This window comes from Fulmarus glacialis, unplaced genomic scaffold, assembly GCF_000690835.1.
Source record: "Fulmarus glacialis isolate BGI_N327 unplaced genomic scaffold, ASM69083v1 Scaffold12958, whole genome shotgun sequence".
NCBI classification, from domain to species: domain Eukaryota; kingdom Metazoa; phylum Chordata; class Aves; order Procellariiformes; family Procellariidae; genus Fulmarus; species Fulmarus glacialis.
In genome coordinates, this window is record NW_009228991.1 from 1 (window position 1) to 18,213 (window position 18,213).

Genomic DNA, 18,213 nt, shown 5'->3' on the forward strand with positions numbered 1-18,213 from the left:
ACTTTTAGGAGGAGGGATTACGTGGACCGAAGTAGATTCATCTCCTTCAAATTTAGATAAATAAAAGTTGAGTGATTAAGTCAGAGTTCCTTGTCTCCATTTGTGATCAGTAAAGATGTGTTTCTATTTTTCTCGGTTTTGTTCAGACAAAGAGTGCAGTTTAAAGAGTTTAAGTCTGAAGATCTCCCAGCTTTCTCCCCTCGCCGTGTTTTCGTTCGCATCGCAGGCGGGGGTCGGGCTGCATGAGCTGGGTTCCTTTTGGATGAAAACAAACTGAAAATGGGCTTGAGGGGGGCACCTAATGCACTTCCACCTCCAGCAGGTGTTCAGATCCTCGGACCAGAATAAATTTAATCCAGAGGAAACTGTTCTGAAACACGCATACCGCAGACAGCAGGTCAGTCCTTTTGATGTTCAGACCTGCTCCGGTTGCACCACATCCATCTTAACCATCTGTCCTAGGATGTGACAAACATTCTTATTCCCACATATTTTAGAGGGGACCTGGCTAATTGTCTCATAATTAGACAATGAATTTTTAGAATTTGAGAGCCAGGTGAGCCCATTCCTGTGCTTATTCTTAAGTCCCAAATTCGTACTGGTAGGAAAATCACATTTATGAAAATCAGTCAGACATGGAGGATGTATGTAGTGTACTTCAACTTGCCTCGCAGTTTAAGAATTAAAAAAGACAAAAGCAAATCTATCCCAAGGCAATTAATGTCAAGAAATTGAAGGTGTGAGGTGTCCTTGAGGAGGTCCAAAGGTGAGGAGAGATGCAATGAGCTTCCCCGGCTCCCTCTGCTAGGGGGTCAAAGGCAGGCAGGGACAAATCACCGCGTTAGTGAGAACCAAGAGAACGACATTATCTGCACACATCGTGAAGACCAGGATGTCTCTCTCTTTAATGAGTGTACAGCCAAGCTTGTACTGGCACAGAAAGCCCTCCAGCAGGCCCTCCAGCAGGCCTGAGCTCCAGTCTCGCCATACAGGTGGTTACAGCTATTTCCCTCACAAGTGATGCTGCTCCCCTTCCCAGAGCAAGAAGTCATCCTTGGGGACCAACCACCCCTCCAAGAGTCATCAGCTTAACAAGACCTTCTGGGGTTTACCAAGAAAGTTTCCTAATCACCATGAAAGCTTCTCAGCGGGCTTGTAGTCAACTTACCTCATTGTTCTTAACAAGCCATGAGAGACTAATTAGCGGGGGCTAACAAGAAACTTTCTTCCTTGTTAACAACAAAGTGCACTTCTACAGCTGCCTTGCTTGTCAGAGCTAGCCCAGGCCCCAAAGCCGATGAGTTGGAGGGTCAGTGTGTGGCCTCTGACTCTATTAAGGACAACCGTGTGGGCCTGGATGGATGGAGAGCAATGCTCCTCAAGGTTTCTCTGATTAAAGTACCTGCCCCTCATCCCTGAGATTAAATTCCCACCTGCAGACTGAGGTCTTTCTTCCTTGGTGGGATGATGCAGGGACCCAGCAGCGCCCTGAGCTCCTTGCCGAAGAGCTATGGTGTGGTGCTTGGTGGGAGCACTGGTTGTGGTGGGAGCTTCTTCCATGACAGTCTTGGGTCTGCTTGGGATCACTTCTAAATGTTTCTACCCCACATTTGTTCCTGGCCAGCACCCTTTTCTCTCCCATTGGCCTATGGGCTTAGCTACACTACAGTTGCCAAAGTTTGTCAATCATTCCCCTGTATCTCATGATTTATTTTAGAGAGGAAATCATACAATTGCTCAAAACTAAGCAAAAGCAGTTAGCAATAATATAACCAAAATAAGATCAAAATGCCAGGATAGGGAGCAGGCACCTGACTAGGGGGTAATTTTACCTGGGAGATGCCAGATGACAGCTCTCTGGTTCTTGAGCAAGTTGCAGGCACTGCAGAAGTTTCTCAAATAAATTTGAAAATACAGCTACAGTTGAGCTAATATAAGTTGCAGGGAAGGCCTGGCGAGCCTTGTTGCAGTGAACAGTTGTTATGAGGCCCAGTGTCTATGGTTAGTACTGGGAGCACTAAATTACCTGTCTTGTGTTCACCAGAAATGTGCCCATTATTTGATATGAAGAGAGCTCTGGTCCTCATCGTCAATAGCAATAGGTGTTATTTGTTGTCGTTGCTCAAGACAACAGTGGTAATGCATTCTCAAACTACAAAGGGTCAGAAGGGCTTAAATTCTTGAAGTGAAAATAATATCAGGCTGTAAACACTAACAAAAGTAGCTAATGCGTCCCTGAGACAGGTCAGCGAATGGCCTAATCCAAGAGGAGTTAACGACCCAGTATTTAGGAACAAGGCAGAGGTTTCCCAGTACATTTGTCCCCAGTAGCTCACAGGAGAGCACTGCTTCTTTTATACCATAGCAGTACAGAACTGGAAAGCATAAAGGTTTCTGAGAAGACCTCCCAATTCCTCTGACGCACCAGGGAAAACTATTTTTCAGATGAACGTTTCCTCTCCATCACTCTCTCCAGCGCATTCTTCACCTCCTTGTTCCTCAGGCTGTAGATGAGGGGGTTCAGCATGGGGGTCACCACAGTGTAAAACACAGAGGCCACTTTGTCGAGGTCCTGGGAGTGCCTGGAACTGGGTCGTGAGTACATGGACGCAGCAGATGCGTAGAAGAGGATCACGGCGGTCAGGTGGGACGCGCACGTGGAGAAGGCTTTGTGTTTGCCCGCGGCCGAGCGCATCCTCAAGATGGTGGCCAGGATGTAGGTGTAGGAGATAAGAATGGTCAGGTTGGTGACAAACAGGTTGAAGCCCACCACAATGAACATCATAATCTCATTGACAGTGGGGTCTGTGCAAGAGATGGCAAAAAGCGGGGGGCCCTCACAGTAAAAGTGGTTGATGATGTTGGGACCACAGAAGGACAGCCGAAGTGCAAACCCCGTGTGGATAGTGGCATTCACGATCCCAGCGAGGTACGAGCCAGCTACCAGCAGTGCACAAACTCTGCTGGACATGGAGATGGCATAGAGCAGTGGGCTGCAGATGGCCACGTAGCGGTCATACGCCATCACGGCCAAGAGGTAGCACTCGGTGGTGGCAAAGACCGCATAGAAATAAAGTTGTGTGAGGCACGCAGAGTAAGAAATGACCTTCCTTTCTGATAGGAGATCTGAGAGCAGCCTGGGGGTGATTGAGGAGGAATAGCAGATGTCTAGGAAGGACAGGCTGCTCAGGAAGAAGTACATGGGGGTGTGAAGCTGGGCATCCAGCCTGATTAACACGAGCACCCCCAGATTCCCCAGCAGAGTGATCACGTAGAACACCAAGAAGACCATGAAGAGGACAGCCTGGACATCCCCCTGCTCTGAGAACCCCGAGAGAACAAATTCAGCACTGGGGGTGTGATTTCCTTTGGCCACCATCGTAACACGGTTGCTGCAGGAAAGCAGAGATGCAGAGAAACACAGAGTCAGCATGTTCCTGTTCTCCTCACAAACAAATGTTAAAGATGCTTTTATTTTTATCAGGAAATACAAATTTCAGAGGCAGGAACCGTTGAACAACATATTCAGTGTTTGTCTCAAAATACACTGTAAAGTAAACAAAGTGCATGACTGAATTTATTTCTAACGGGTTTATTCTGGTCTAGTCACCACTCATTTGGTTTGATAAAGTCACTTTGCAAATTGGAAGGCTTATTCTACCTCCTGAAGAAGTTAAGAAGTTTGTTACTCATCAGATCCAAAGAGGTAACCACAGCAATTTATTCTGACATTAGAAATCAGTGTGCATTTAAAAACAAAACCAAACAAAATTAAAAATTAAAACAAAACAAAACCAAACCAAACAAAACAAAAAATCCCTTGTTTCAGAAGATCGAAAGAGAGAAAGCACTGGTGAGAGATCAAGACATTTCTTAAATAATTTCCTTTAGGAGAGTCAGAACAAGCTGACATAAACCTCTAATTTCTTCCCTTCCTTCCTATGAAACTCTGAAATGAAGTTTGAAACAGGAGGTTTAGTGTAATCCACAGTATGGTGATGTGGATGACACCCACATCATCCTTGTGATGCCACCGCCTTGAGAAAGACAGCGGAAAGAATTTTAAAAGGCTGGTACCGGTGGAAGCCCCAACAGCGCTACGGTGCCATTATGAACTGGGGGGGTAAGGTGCTGATAATGCAGTTAAAAAAAAAAAAAAAAAAGAGAGAGAAAATTAAGCTCGTGTCCTCTTAAAACAGAAGTTAGGAAGGGTCACAGAAATTGCTCACTGCGGGGTTTCGAAGTGTTAAACAAGATACCAAACGATACCATCGGAAAGGACCCTTCTGCATGAGGAAAGTTCAACACACGTGTCCTACCTTGACTTATACGTGAGGCTCCCTTAAATCTGGATTTAGTCAAATATTTGTCTTTCCTTCCCACATTAAGTCAGTTGCAGAAACTTTCACACCCCTCTCAAACGATCTGAAGCTTTCCAAATAACCCAGGTAGTGCTTCTCTGCCGTGTTCTTCACGGTATAGCAAATAGCAGACCAGGCACCGCCAGCCCTCCCTCTGCTTCGTGCAAACGGCCCCGGACAAAGCAGAACTCGAGGAGGGCAAGGGGTCTTTGCCAGCGCGGTGACGTGCCGCAGGCCACCGATGCTTTGCAGAGCCACTTCATCGGGTTGTCCAAGCTGCTGCCCTCTCCAGCCCCTGGACAATAATTACGAATCCCAGTAATCTTGATTAAAATCATCAGCTGAGATTGAGGGGCTGCTGACCTCTGGCAGTGCCTGCGTGTCTCGGGGGGCTTTACTCATAGCCTGAGCTTCTGGCTGCCTTAAGTTTGGAAAAGCAACTTATAAACACCTGGGTTTCGCATGAGCTATCCCGACCTTGGGCGTCTATTTTGTGTGAAAACAGGCGCCTGCCTCAAGTCCTCCCCTTGCAACAGATCAACCCTTGGCTGCGTTATTTAGACTAAAACTCACCTGTCTGCTCACATCTCGGGGCCCTTTTTGGTTTATCAGAGACTTCTTGTCTCCTAGACCAAAACTTTATGGGAGAAACAAGCCCCACTTTCTCCCAGTGTTGGTGTTAAAAGCACTCGCGCCAGTACGAAGAGCATCAATACTTGACCAAGAAAAGCCGCTGTTTATAGGACTCTCTAATTAAAAGACCGAGGGGTTTGCCGCTGCCCTCCCGGGTGTGTCATGCCGGAAATTTCTCTTGGGAATTTTGACTTTGGAAACAGCTCCTTAAGGAGGAGACATGCACTGATAAATAAACACAATTTGTTTCAGCAAGTTAAATGGAAGCTTGAGTGGTTTTTTCCCCATTTCTTTATATATACATAAAGAATTTTCAATATGTATATAAATTTATCACTTGGAATATATAATTTATCTCTTTGAATCACAGAGAATTAAAAAGAACTGGTGTAAGAAATAGAGATTCAAAGATTAGGAGACAGCTCGGGATTTGGAGAAGTGTTGCAAATGTTACTGGGGAGGAAAGGAAAACTACTCAGGAACCCTGCTGCTGCAATTTGTTCTAACATTACCTGGGATATCCTGTTGTTTAAAAACCCGGAGAGTTGGATGCAGGCATCCGTGAGAGTCACAGCCAGGTTATGGAGAAAAGTTTCTCTTTTATTGCTCTTAAAAGAACGAAACAGTACTGGTAGCTGCAGTCAGGTCTGGGGAATTATTTCCTATCCGTCCACGGAAAATAGAAACCTTTCTTCAGGAAGTTAATATCTGGTATTAGTGACCTTTATGTCAAAGCTGAAGCGTAGCTCTGACACTACCTTCATCCCTTTTGCTTTCCTGTTCTTTCCAGAAAGCGTTCTCTGGATGCTGAGCACCGTGCTCGGCTGAATTATGAATTATTGGCTAAAAGCTAGCTTCACCTTCTCACTTTTGAGGGGGGGTTTTGAAGGACTCCAAAACGTCAGCATGGTGAGCTTCCCCCTTACAGAATAGAATATTCTTGATCTAATTAATTTGTTAATTAGTTAATTTATGTAAATTTAGTTAATTTATGCTTAAATTAACTCTTCAGACTATGCCCTGAGTGTGACCGCTCTGTACAAAATCCACATTTGCCATGTAGCCGTGCCAGTCCGTCACCCTTCGCTGCCGAGCAGCAAGTGGAGAAAACCAGGCGTTTTTTCCAGAAAAATTCATCTCACCCTGATGTGGGGGTTTAAAATAGCTCAGATGAATCAAAGCCCCCAGACGCATACTTGTCTCCATAAGGGGAACCGATGGTGACTAATTCAGATGTGAAAGCCTACAATTAGATAGGATGACTCCTGGACCGAGATGACTCAACCCCTGGAACCTGGAAGCAGAAATTATTAATAAGCTGCAGCTGGAACGGAAAATAAACTTTGCCTGGATGGAGACACATAAGTAGGAGAGGAGGTGGTGGGGGAGCTTTGGCCAATGTTGAGGGTCTTGGAGCCATCAAACGAGTCGGGCACATCTGAATAAAACAGATGGCCAGAAGCATGGAGGCTTTCTGCGTGGTCAACATCAGATGACATCCTGGGAAAAGCCAAGACTGCTCAGACAATGTCTTGAAAGGCTGTTCCTGGCCAAGTTGAGCGACTCCTTGTCACAGGGGATAAAACTCCACCCCGCTCCTCCGCAAAGGAGCACGCCAGCATGGTGGCTCCAGGCTGGTAGCTTTCCATGGGGGAGACCCAGCCAGGAAGGCAAGATGCCAGCACAGGCGGTCTGCGTGCAATCTGTGTGAAGCATGGGGATGTGCTATTTCCCGTAAAGACTACGCTTGGAGATCAGGATTATTGTACTAAAGCAAAACCTTAGGCAACTACTTACAAATCTTTGAAAACAAAGTTATGAAAGACATTGTCCCTCTCCAACATATAGTCTTTATTTAGCTTGTCCCCTTCTGCTCTGAGCCACCTCTCTCAGGCCACAGAATTTAATATTGTTGTAACATTGAGTAAATCCTCTTTGGTAAAAAGTATCAGCTGTCCATGTTCTAGTGCGGCTTATAAATTCATTTACCTCCAAAGTTTCACTGACAATGTACGTGTTTTTCGGATTGTCTCTCTTTTCTGCATTCTTTCCTTCTTTCAGACATTGTAATTACAGGTAATTAAGGGACCCCAACATGGAATTAATTCGTAATTCAAACTCTGCGGTGTTCAGCACGAGGTAGAGCGTGTACATCTCACCAGATGCACAGAAATGTACGGTGCCCTTCTTCTGTCAGGTGTCAGCCTTGTTTCTTCTGCTGACTCCACTGCGGCAGGTGATATCTGCTTCGGTTTGGTTAGAGTGGGACCTGTGGGAATACACGCAGGAGAGGAGCTGGTTCGTAGCTCTTCTGAGGGTGCTCCTCACCTCCTCGTTCCTCAGGCTGTAGATGAAAGGGTTGAGCATGGGGGTCACTACGGTGTAGAAGACGGAGGCTGTTTTCCCTTGATTTTCTGTGTGTCTGGAAAAGGGATGGAAATAAAAGAAAGCCGCAGAGCCGTAGAAGAGGACGACAGCCATGAGGTGGGAGGTGCAGGTGGAGAAGGCTTTGTGCCTGCCCTCTGCAGAGCAGATGCTCCAGATGGTGAGGAGGATACAGGTGTAGGACGCAACGATGGCCAAGACTGAGGTTGTTATGATGAAACCAATGCACGCGGCCATCACCATCTCATTGAGCCAGGTGTCGGAGCACGAGAGTAGCAGGAGCGGTGGGATTTCACAGTAGAAATGGTTGACAAGGTTCGGGCCACAGAAAGAGAGTCGGAGGAGAGCGCTGGTGTGCACGAGGGCGTTCAGGCTCCCGGCAGCATAGGAGCCCACCACCAGCTGGACACAGACCCCATGGGACATGGCAGCCAAGTAGTGCAGGGGCTCACGGATGGCCACGTAGCGATCGTATGCCATGATGGTCAGAAGGACGGCTTCCGTGGTGCCAAGTACTGCAAAGAAGAAAAATTGTGTGATGCAGCCCTTGAAAGAAATGACATTTCTCTCTGCAAGGAGACCTGACAGGAGCTTCGGCATGATGGGTGAAGAATAGCAGACGTCCAGGAAAGAGAGGTGGCTGAGGAAGTACATGGGCACGTGAAGCTGAGGGTTGATCCTAATGAGGACAATCATCCCCAGGTTCTCCACCAGCGTGGTGATGTAGATGAGTGAAAAAATCACGAAGAGCAGCTCCTGCAGGTCGGTGAAGCCCAAGAGGACAAACTCGGTCACACTCGAGTGGTTTCCCCCAGCCATTGTCCTGGCGCCAGCACAGAGGAGACAAAGAAACAGAGGGAAGAGGTGAAATAATTTCTCCCAGCTTGCAGGAACGTGTAGTGCCTGAGGCTGACGCAGGATTTGGTGTCTCCTGGATGAATGCTCCTACTTATTTGGAGAAAAAAACAAGATAGTTATCCTCAGTGGGCAGGTTGCAGATCAAAAACAATATATGGAAAAATAACATATTGACAAAATAATAGCCAACAGAAGATCATAATATGGAAAAAAATCTTAAAGCTTAAATCTTAAAGCTTAAATCTTAAAGCTCTGGCTGGCACGTTATGGAAAGAATTGGTCTTGCAAAACATCTTGCAAACGATGTCTTCTCATGCACATCCAAATTCTTTCCAATATGTGGGCATGTTTGGGAGGATTTCTGTCCTGTTGGTGGTGGTGGTGGGGTGTTCTTATTTAGGGGGAAATAAATGCGATAATATTGTGCCTTAATTTGCCACATTAATTAGTGCTGCACTAAATAGATAACAGACCACGCTGGAGTGATTTTCTGACTCTGCAGTGATACGTTTGGGTCAATTAAAATGAGACTAACACACCTGATTGCAATCTCATGTATGCGTAGCTTCAAGAGAAAAACACCCCCTTCTGATCGGAATTATACTTGCATGCCATCTTCCTTGCGCCTCGTGGGTCTGCTAATATCAGGAATTTTCGTCCAAAACTTGAGTTAGGAGCTAGGGTTCAGATGTACTGGAGTATGCGTTTTTCCCTTCAGGAAGGACCTTAATAATTTCAGTGTTGCTTCATGGCAGGGTTCCTGCTTCTGCGGGGGGTGGACACACTGCTTAAGGAAGCCCTTCCCCATCCAGCAAAAAATTGTTCTCAAAACCTCTCCCAATTTCTCCCTCCCTCTGGTTAACGGTCTCTCGAGTCGTTCTCAGAAAAAGACTCACTGGTCCTTGAGCTGAAGCTAAAACACAAGCTCCATCAGTCTTTCCAAAACCAGGAAGGTTTCCCAAAGGCGGACTCCAACGAGGCTGGAAGGTTTAAGTTTTACCCCACGCCCACAGAACAAATTACCAAACGGTCTCTGGGCGCCTGGAAACAGAGCGAGCCTTCCCCAAAGAGCCTGGGATAAAGAGAGAGATTTCCCCCCGAGGTTTTAGGGGTGGCATCCCCAGGGCACATCGGAAATGATGCCTGCAGAGCCTGAGCAGTTCAACCTGCGTACACGGCTTTGTGAGGAGGAGTGGAACACAAGGCAATGCATTTTTGTTGAAGACTCGAATTTGAAAGATTTTTTTCTTCGCCAGGAACATGCAATTAAAAAAAAAAAAAAAGACTACTCTAAGTAATGGATTAATTTAAGGAAATTACTGCTTTATATTTCCAATGATCAGTTAGATTAATTTTCTTTTGTACTACGTATTTCCATAGACCAGATGTGGATATATTAAAGAAAAAGCGGACTGGAATGCAGATACCAGTTCTCCATTGTGGTGTCATTTCCTTTTTTCGAGATAACTTGCCATTTTCCATTTACGCTCGAATATGTTTTTGCACCGCTGCTTCCCAGCGGGCAGAGTCCCAGAGCAGGTCCTACCAGCCGCCTTCGCAGGGACGCAGCTCTCTGAAAGCCTGTCTCCACGGGTAGGATGCAGCACCCACGCCTGTGCTGGGACGGGGAACTCAGACTTAGGGAGCTCTCTTCTAGACATTTGCCATTAGGTGCATGAATTTCAACCAGCACTTTTTTTCCTTCCCCCTTTTTTTTTTTCCTGCTACCCATCTGCTGGTCACACACGTTGGTGTTCAGTATCACTATAATTTAACCTGGTGTATTTTTCTTCCTCTGTTCTTCTTCATGGTTTAAAAAAAACAAAAGAGAGATGACTGCTTCTCGTGTTATCCACTAGAGATGACCTTAAAATACTCATTTCTCAAACAGGCAATACATGTATTACTATTTCTTCCCTTCTCACTTCCCTCTTTCCATCAGCCTTGCCGTCTGTTTCCTAGCAGCAGCGAGATGACCGTTTCTTCAGGACGATTCCTCTCCTCCCATCGCCCTTCTCGAAGCAGCTTTTACTTCCCCATTCCTCAGGCTGTAGGTCAGAGGGTGACTGCAGAAAGCCCCTTGTCCCGCTGCCAACGCTCTTCTCGGGGTGCTGGTGGGCGTCTTGGCTGCAAGGACGTATTGGTGGCTCATCTTCCACTTGGTGGCCACCACAACCTCCACGTCCTTCTCTGCCAACCTGCTCTCCAGCCTGTCCTGGTGCCTGGGGCAATTCTTACCCATGGGCAGGACTCAGCATTTTCCCTTTTTGAAGTTTGTGTGATTCCCATCTGCCCATTTTGGACAAAATGTCCAATGCCTTTGAAAAGCCATTTTGCATCATGTGCTTCAAAGTTAAAAAGTCCCCAGGACGGGTGTTTGGTGCTTGTGAAAGCAGGAAAGGAGACCGACAGTGTGCCTTCTTCCTCGTAGAAAAGAGCAGTTGATTACGGACAGGGTTACGCTAAATTGTTTTAACACCTTTAAATGGGGTCAGGAGATCCAACCGCAGTCATCTACACCCACCTTGGGCAGGGGAAGGAGGCGGCTGCTGGTTCCCATTGCTAACGTCTCACACCTCGGATGGCCACCTCCTCGTCCCCAGTAATTTCCTTCTTCGCCGTGGTGGTGTTTATGGAACTGAGTGTAGACATCTCAAACGCACCCGTTACATCTGACAGCATCCGAACCAGCCATTCTCAATACCACTGCTAGTCTGTGCAGCGTAAAACACCATCCGTCCCCTCCCAAATATCCACGTTTATCGCACCCAGAAGCATCCCTTTCTCCGGGGTGTCTGCCGTAGGTGCACGGGCTGACACTGCAGGTGTCTAAAGCCAGCGGCGATTAGCCCTGCCCCGGGTGTCTCTCTGTCCTTGCTCAACCCAACCTTCCCCTTTTCACTTTCCCTCTTTCTCAAGAAATGTGGAAAGCGCAGGTTTCTCTTTCTTGGGTCTTTCTGGGCCATGGATGGTGGTGAAGGCAGGCACAGAGAGGAACTCACCGGTGTTTGGTAGGGTCTCCTTGCTTCTTCCACTGAGATCTCAGGAGGGTTTTTTCTCTAGAGCAGTAACTGTATCTAAAATGAGCCATTATAATATCTCCCAGCCCTCTTTGGAAAACGAGAGCTGCCTTGGCCATCGAGTTTAAGGGGAGTAAGGCCAAACCGAGACTCTCCCTTTCGTTTCCGTACTAAGGGGAACGGAAGGCAGCTTGGTTCCCAGCTAGCCTGGAGAGAAAAGGGTTGTGCTCCAGGTTCCTGGTTCTTCCCATGTATCCGGATGGCGATGGAGAGGAATCATCACCCCAGTGCAGGATTTACACGTTTGTAAGCTGAAGTCTTCAACTCCTTTTTAATCGAAGGAAAAAACCATACATTTCTCTGTTTCTGTGCCTTTTTTACCCACCGGCTAGAGGAGCCCTCCAGAGTGGGATTCATGCCACCCTCTTTTAGGTTCAGCTCATATTAAAGCCCAAATCTGAGTGTCTGTCATTACCTATTTGTGAGCTAAGGTCTCGTTAAAGCTAACGCGACTCTGGCCGATACAATCAGCAGAGGTTAACGATCTCTTCAGCTGGCAAAACGTAGGTTATAAAGGGAGCCCAGGTCACCACGTAAGGGTGGTACGGTTTTTATTTAAAGTTAAGGAGATAAGTTCTTCCCCTAAAGACATTTGAGGTGACTCCCAACTCCAATCACTAAGCATCTAAACACGGGGAGGTGGCTCCTGCCCCTGCGCTAATTTGCTCAGCTCTCCGTTTAAAGCAGGTTTAACTGGGGTTGAGGCAGCGCCGCCTAAAAGCGCGAGCCGCGCTGGCTCCAGCTAAACTCGCGTTTTAAACTAAAGTGTGTGCTTTCTGCAGGGGACGGTTTCGGACACAAGACCCCAAACGCGTAATAACCACGGTGTTAAACCACTGTTTCCTTTGCCTTATTTCTGCTTTCTTAAGTAAAATGAATTCCAGTTGGAAACTCGTTTGCAGCCGGAGTCCTGGCGCGTTTAGCGTGGCGCGGAGACCAGCTAAGACCCCTCCCCGAGGACGGAGCTGTAGCAGCTCCTGCCCGTTCAGAGGAGAGGAGCTCCAGAGCAGCCGGCGGCTCACCGGCGTGAACGCAAAATGAGACGCAAGACGCCAGCCACGCCATTGCCCGTTCGTCCTCACCCACCGCGACAGGGGGTTGCAGCGCTGGATGCCCCTTCCCCTCCCCGTAACCCCCCTCCTGGAGCCGCGCGGGGGTTCCCCACCACTCGTGTCGGTGCTAAGCCCACAGAAGTTGGGTGCTAGACCCAGCTCAGGGCTGGTTTCCCCGGGCACGGCGAGCCCTGCTTGCACAACGAGCAAAACATTTTCGGTTTTGAAAGCAGCAGCTCCGGGAGGAAGCCGCAACCAGCAGAGCAACAGTGCTGTAAGGCACAGGCTTGTGTTTTTTAAGACACTAAGAGTTGGTGTTCCCGTTGAAACACCGGGAGATGGTGAAGGCAAGACCGGCTGGCCACAAAGTCACTGAATGTTGTTGTGTTTTACGTATCGCCAAATAATGGCTGCAGGTCGCTGCAGCAGGAAGAGATGCGCTGGGACGGTAAATAAAACATTACAAATAATTCCGAGTCTTTTATTTAAAGAAGAAGGTGGGAATCTTCCCTGCACCTAAATTAAAGAGCATCCTGAGGGTGACAGTCGGGGAGGGGCAGGAGCGTGGGGGAGCAGCAGGGATCGTAGAGAGAGGCCCCGATTCAGGAGTGGGTCCCGGTGAACCATCTGGAGAGATGCGAGATGAAGAAGAGAGGTCAACCTTTGCTCGCTGTGACCGTGCACCGGCAAGTGCTCCACGTGCTCCACGTTGCGGATAAGGATAAACCCGAGACTTTCTACCGTGAATTTGCAACATGGGAAATTCCAGTTAGAAACAAAGGGAGGGAAAAAAAAAAACCTCTGTACGGGTGGTCAAACACTGAAAGAGGGGCCAGGGAGGGGGTGAAACCTCTGCCCTGGGGGGTCCCCAAGGCTCAGGGGGACGGCAGGGTCTGAGCTGGCCCTGGCTGGTGGGGGTGGCTGTAGCGGGGTCCCTGCCGGGGGGGACGCACGGCAGCACGGACAGCCTGGGAGGGGGGTTGCCCCAGGCTGACAGTGCCAGCCAGGCAGCCGACCCTTGGCTGGGTTAAATAATAACCAGGGAATTATCAGGAAGCTTTGGGAACAAAGAAGGATTCAGCTGATTGACCCTGGGTGCCTGTTAGTTGTGTGTCGTCGGTAAATCAGCAAACCGCTCTGATCCTGACGTGATTTAATCCAACTGAGCAGCTTCTCCCTCCAACCCACGATACCACACGTCTCTAGGACGTCGCTCCAGATCTCGCCATGGCCCTGACAGAGGCTGCGGTCTGTACGGGCTGCGGGAATACACAAACTGGAGGTTTTTTTTCTTTTTTCGTGTATGCAACCTCTATGTACCACCCAGCAGCTCTCTCTGCGGGGAGGCAGCAGGAGAGACGTCAGGGCGGGCAATGGCATCGGTCCAGGCTGGCATGGGCTGCAGAACGTCGGGTCTGAAGGAGAAGGCTCCTGAGCAACACCGTAGCTCCTGTGATCTGTTCTGGCAGGGGTACCGTGGAGATCGTGGCTTTGATTGCTGTCAACAGGGAGACGGAAAGCAAAGGTGTGGAGCGGTGGATGGGGGCTGCTTGATAGTGTCCGCCTTGGGGGACATCCATCACTACTGCATCCCAAAATGCTTTCGGAGTGCCTTCATTCTCAGGAGGGGTCACCCGAATCCCGTATTAAACTTAAATTTTTAGCTGTCTAAATTTAAATGAGAGGTATGGTGCTTTTCATCACTTAATGAGGTTTGAGGATGAAAAAGAAAAAATACTTCCTGCGTAGCCAGTTACTTGCTGTCATCTGTATTTCTCTTGCCAAAGGTGTTGGCATCCTGAGCTATTATGGCCCTTAATGTCTTTACAACGCTGTCTTGAAATGGAATTTCATTTAGTGGGATAGTAGAATTCACCCCCTGTTTATTCTGATTTGCTAAGCAAAAGGGAGAGCAAGACATGACTCAGCTCCTAGTCTGAGTCCAACCAATTGCAGAAATTTTTGCCATATTCTTCTGGTTTAATTTGGCCTGATACATAGGATTGACTAAATAGTAGAGGACAAAATTTAAAATGAGGAGTAGTGCATACTTGTAGTCCTCTACCTGTGTCTTCATTAGGTTAAATTAACTACCTAAATATAATTACCGGTGTTTGGAGAAATTACTAGTATCCTGAACCAGCTGAGGATATTGAATCAGCCAGTGCAGCTTCTAAGTCAACGTGCAGAAGACCCCAAAAATGTTATCCATCTGAGACATTTAATCAAAAACTGAGAATATCACCCACATCTCCATTCTATCTGGCCATAAATTTACAACATTCAAGATCATTTTATTTTTGTGAATCTCCTCAAAGCCTCCTTCACCTCCTTATTCCTCAGGCTGTAGATCAAGGGGTTCAGCATGGGAGTCACCACAGTGTAGAGCACCGCAGCCCATTTGTCTTCTTCCTTTGAGCTGTCTGAGCTGGGCTTTAGGTACATAAAACACGATGTCCCGTAGAAGATGCTCACAGTGGTGAGGTGGGAGGCGCAGGTGGAGAAGGCTTTGCGCTTGCCCTCGGCTGAACTGATGCTCAGGATGGTAGAGATGATGGCCACGTAGGAAACCAGGACAACCAGGCTGCTGGACACACCGAATAAAGATGCTGAAGTTCTTAGGATAATGTGGCTGAGGGTGGTGTCAGAGGTTGAGAGAGATATCAGGGGGGAAATGTCACAGAAGAACAGGTGGATGACGCTGGAGCCACAGAAGGATAAACGGGACATGCCAATAGTCTGCCCCACACCATTTGCCAACCCCACGAGGTATGACCCAGTCACCAGCTGGAAACAGCATTTTGGGGACAGGACAAGGGGATACACCAGGGGATGGCAAATGGCCACGTAACGGTCGTACGCCATCATAGCCAGCAGGAAGCATTCGGTCATCCCAAAAAGATCGAAAATGAACACCTGAGCCACGCACCCAGCGTAAGCAATGCCCTTCTTCTCTGATATGAAGTCAACCAACATCTTGGGGGTGATAATGGTGGAAGAACAGAGGTCTACAAAGGCCAGGTTACCCAAGAAATAATACATGGGGGAGCGGAGCTGAGGGCTGGCCCTGATTAACACGATCACCCCAAAGTTCCCCAGGATGGTGACAAGATAGGTGAGCAGAAATATCAGAAAGAGGGTGGCCTGAGTCACTGGGTCCTCTGTGAACCCCATTAAGCTGAACTCAGTCACTTGGGTGCAGTTGCTTTCTGCCATTATTTGGACACGTGCTTGCCACATGAACTCCTTGCTGGAGGCTTCTTCTACAACAGGCAGGTATCTCGCAGGTGGAAAACCCTCTCTCCAGTGGGACCTGCTCGGAGACAACCGTACAAGATCTAAAGGAAAAGTCTGGGGACAGATCAATTAGAAACAGCTTGCCAAAAGCCGTATGACAGTGTGGGTGAAACAAATGGGGTGCTGCAAAAGCAAAGCTTTGCTCGAGCTGTAAAATCCCACGGCACAGGGTGGTGCGTGGTCCGCTCCTGGCTGTTCAGCAACGACCTTCGTGAAACGCTGTAGGGAGGTTACACACCCGAGTAGCTTTACCTTGGTGCTGTATTTCATCCCCTTTGTCAGCGCTCAGCCTGGGACTCTGAGGTCACCCAGCTCGACCTGAAACACAGAGAAACGCGGTGCTTTTACAGTGCAGAGTGGGTTATTCATCTTCTCGTTGGCATTTGCCAGCCACTTGCTTCCTCCCTCTTTGCTGGGATTTCTTCTGACTACAAAACCTTACACAGAGGTTTATATTGGTTTCCCCTCCCTCCTGATACACTGTTTTAGCTATAAAATCTTTTCCTAGGTCTTTAGCCTGTTCCTAGAGTCTTCAAATGGAAATGGGCAACCCCCAAAGCTGAGCAATCTCTCCTTGAAAATATATGGGGGAAAAAAAATCATCTTTTGGACCTGCCTCATCTCAGCAAAGTAAGGTCCCTAAAGGTTCTTTACAGGAAAGCTTCTGGTCCTCGTCCAAGAGCCCTTTGTGGTCAATGGGGAGAGGAACCTCCCGAGCGTGCTCTCCAACAGGGTGATCTCCAGACCTCCCGTCTCAGCAGTTGTGTGGTGAGGACACAGGGCAGCCAGATCCCTGTTTTTGGTGGAAAGTCCAGAGTATTGCGAAGAACTGAAGCCCCGGACCCTGCAGGTAGAGCATGAGATGAAGATAGGAGCGGTTTCTTTTTTGCAAGAGGAAACTACGGGAGATGGGTGGCTCAGCATGCGCTGTTCTTGCTCGTGAGTCTGGTGCTGGAGCTCCAGCTTGGGCTGAAGGACGATGACCCTCACTTACATCTCAGCACTGTTTCTGCTTCCCTCCTGATGCTCTTGGAGATGGATATGAAGATGCGTGTGCCTGAAGCTCTGCAGGGGAGCTTGAAAATAAACCACCGTCAGCAAACACCCTTACTATTTCACATAATTTGGGGATCTGGGGACTGGGGGATCGCTTTAAGCCCCAGGAGAGTGACAAAGCCCAAAGCAGGTCGTTATCTTCTCTCTGTGCTTCTTAGTTTGGAGAAGTGTACCCAGAGGAGATGACCTCAGCTTGAGTGAACAACAGGGCTTTGGGCTCTCTTCAGAGCAAACCACAGAACAACGCCCCATTTTCACATCCACTTTTTGAACATTTCAGAGACAGTAGCAGATCCATAAGTGCCGTGTTTGACATTATCATGCCAGGGAGCTGAGGTGGACCTTGCCAATGGGGCACAGTCCTGCAGTACGGTAACAGGGTCCATCAGCAGTCTCAGGCACCATGGACAATGAACCACCTTTCTACCCATCTTAAATTCCTTGTTTGCAAAGCATAGCTCACAAGTTTGGCTGCAAGGAGCCAATAGGAGATCATGACAACCTTGCTAAAGTTGAGGTAAATGCCATCCACTGCTTTCCTTTTCATCCACACATCCATCGCCTCATCACCCAAGGCACTCAGGTTGGTCAAGCATGACCTGCCCTTGGTACATCCGTGGTGGGGACTCACGGTCACCCTCCTGTCCTTCCTCTGCCTGGAGAGGGCTGCCAGGGGGATTTCCTTCTTAACGCTGCTGGGGACTGGGACAGCCGCAGTCCTTGTGCCCTCCGTCCTGGTGCTGACATCTACCTTCTTCCACACGTCAGGCTGGAAACGCACCAGCCAAAAGAGCAAACGAGAGGGAGGGAGGTGCCCAAACCTGGAAGGAAGGTGGTGGGAAGGTCAGATAAGGAGCATGAAGAAGGACTGAAAGGCGCAGCAAGGGGGGAAAAGGATGTCCCTTCCCTTCTGAAGGGATGAAGGAAAGTGCTAGGGCTGGCTCTGCCTCTGGTGACTCTGATGGAGGTTCCCAAGCCCAGAAGGAGATGTGGTGAACCTCTTCCTCACCCAGCAAAGGTGAGTGCCGAGGGCAGCAGAAATCACTGTGGGATAAGGTCGGAGGATGTATTTTGCAGAGGGGGGATTAGCTTAGACGCAGGAAGCCCTGACCCAGACCCTTTGCTGAGCAGCGAGCGGGGCAGCAGGCTGAAACCTCCCGGAGCCAGACACAAAAGGAAAGCAAACGTCGCACGGATTCGCATCGGAGTTCGGCCAGATCCGGGCTCTGCCTCTGCTCTCGGCGAGCAGAAACCGTACAAAACGGGGTTGGGTTAGACGTCCCCTCGGACGCCGAGAATTGGCGTTTTACAGACTTGGAGCCAGAGGCTGCCCTTCCCTGACGGTGCAAACCCCCACGCTCTGGGCAGCGTTTGGGGCTTAAAACCCTTCCAGGGCCGCATCCTCGCCTTTCCTTTTCTCTCCAGCAGAAAAATCAGCTGCAGAGCTGCGGGTGAGCCCTGGCTGAGCCCCCTCCATCTTCCTCCCCGCTG

At 48.6% G+C, this 18,213-nt stretch overlaps 3 protein-coding genes across 3 annotated transcripts; all 3 read right to left on the minus strand.

Annotated features, from left to right (window-relative positions):
- Window positions 1-2,434: 2,434 nt before the first annotated feature.
- Window positions 2,435-3,433, minus strand: LOC104071092 (olfactory receptor 5F1-like). The gene has a single exon (XM_009583685.1). It carries the CDS (start codon window positions 3,431-3,433, stop codon window positions 2,435-2,437), a length of 999 nt encoding a protein of 332 aa, XP_009581980.1.
- A 3,754-nt stretch (window positions 3,434-7,187) lies between these two features.
- On the minus strand, window positions 7,188-8,317 carry LOC104072004 (olfactory receptor 1052-like). The gene has a single exon (XM_009583686.1). It carries the CDS (start codon window positions 8,196-8,198, stop codon window positions 7,188-7,190), a length of 1,011 nt encoding a protein of 336 aa, XP_009581981.1. The 5' UTR covers window positions 8,199-8,317.
- Window positions 8,318-12,518: 4,201 nt separating this feature from the next.
- LOC104071868 (olfactory receptor-like protein COR4) lies at window positions 12,519-15,585 on the minus strand. The gene is made up of 2 exons (XM_009583687.1): window positions 14,679-15,585; window positions 12,519-12,607 (listed from the first exon to the last, which is right to left on the minus strand). The coding sequence occupies exons 1-2, from the start codon at window positions 15,583-15,585 to the stop codon at window positions 12,519-12,521; spliced, it is 996 nt and encodes a 331-aa protein (XP_009581982.1).
- Between the last annotated feature and the right edge of the window lie 2,628 nt (window positions 15,586-18,213).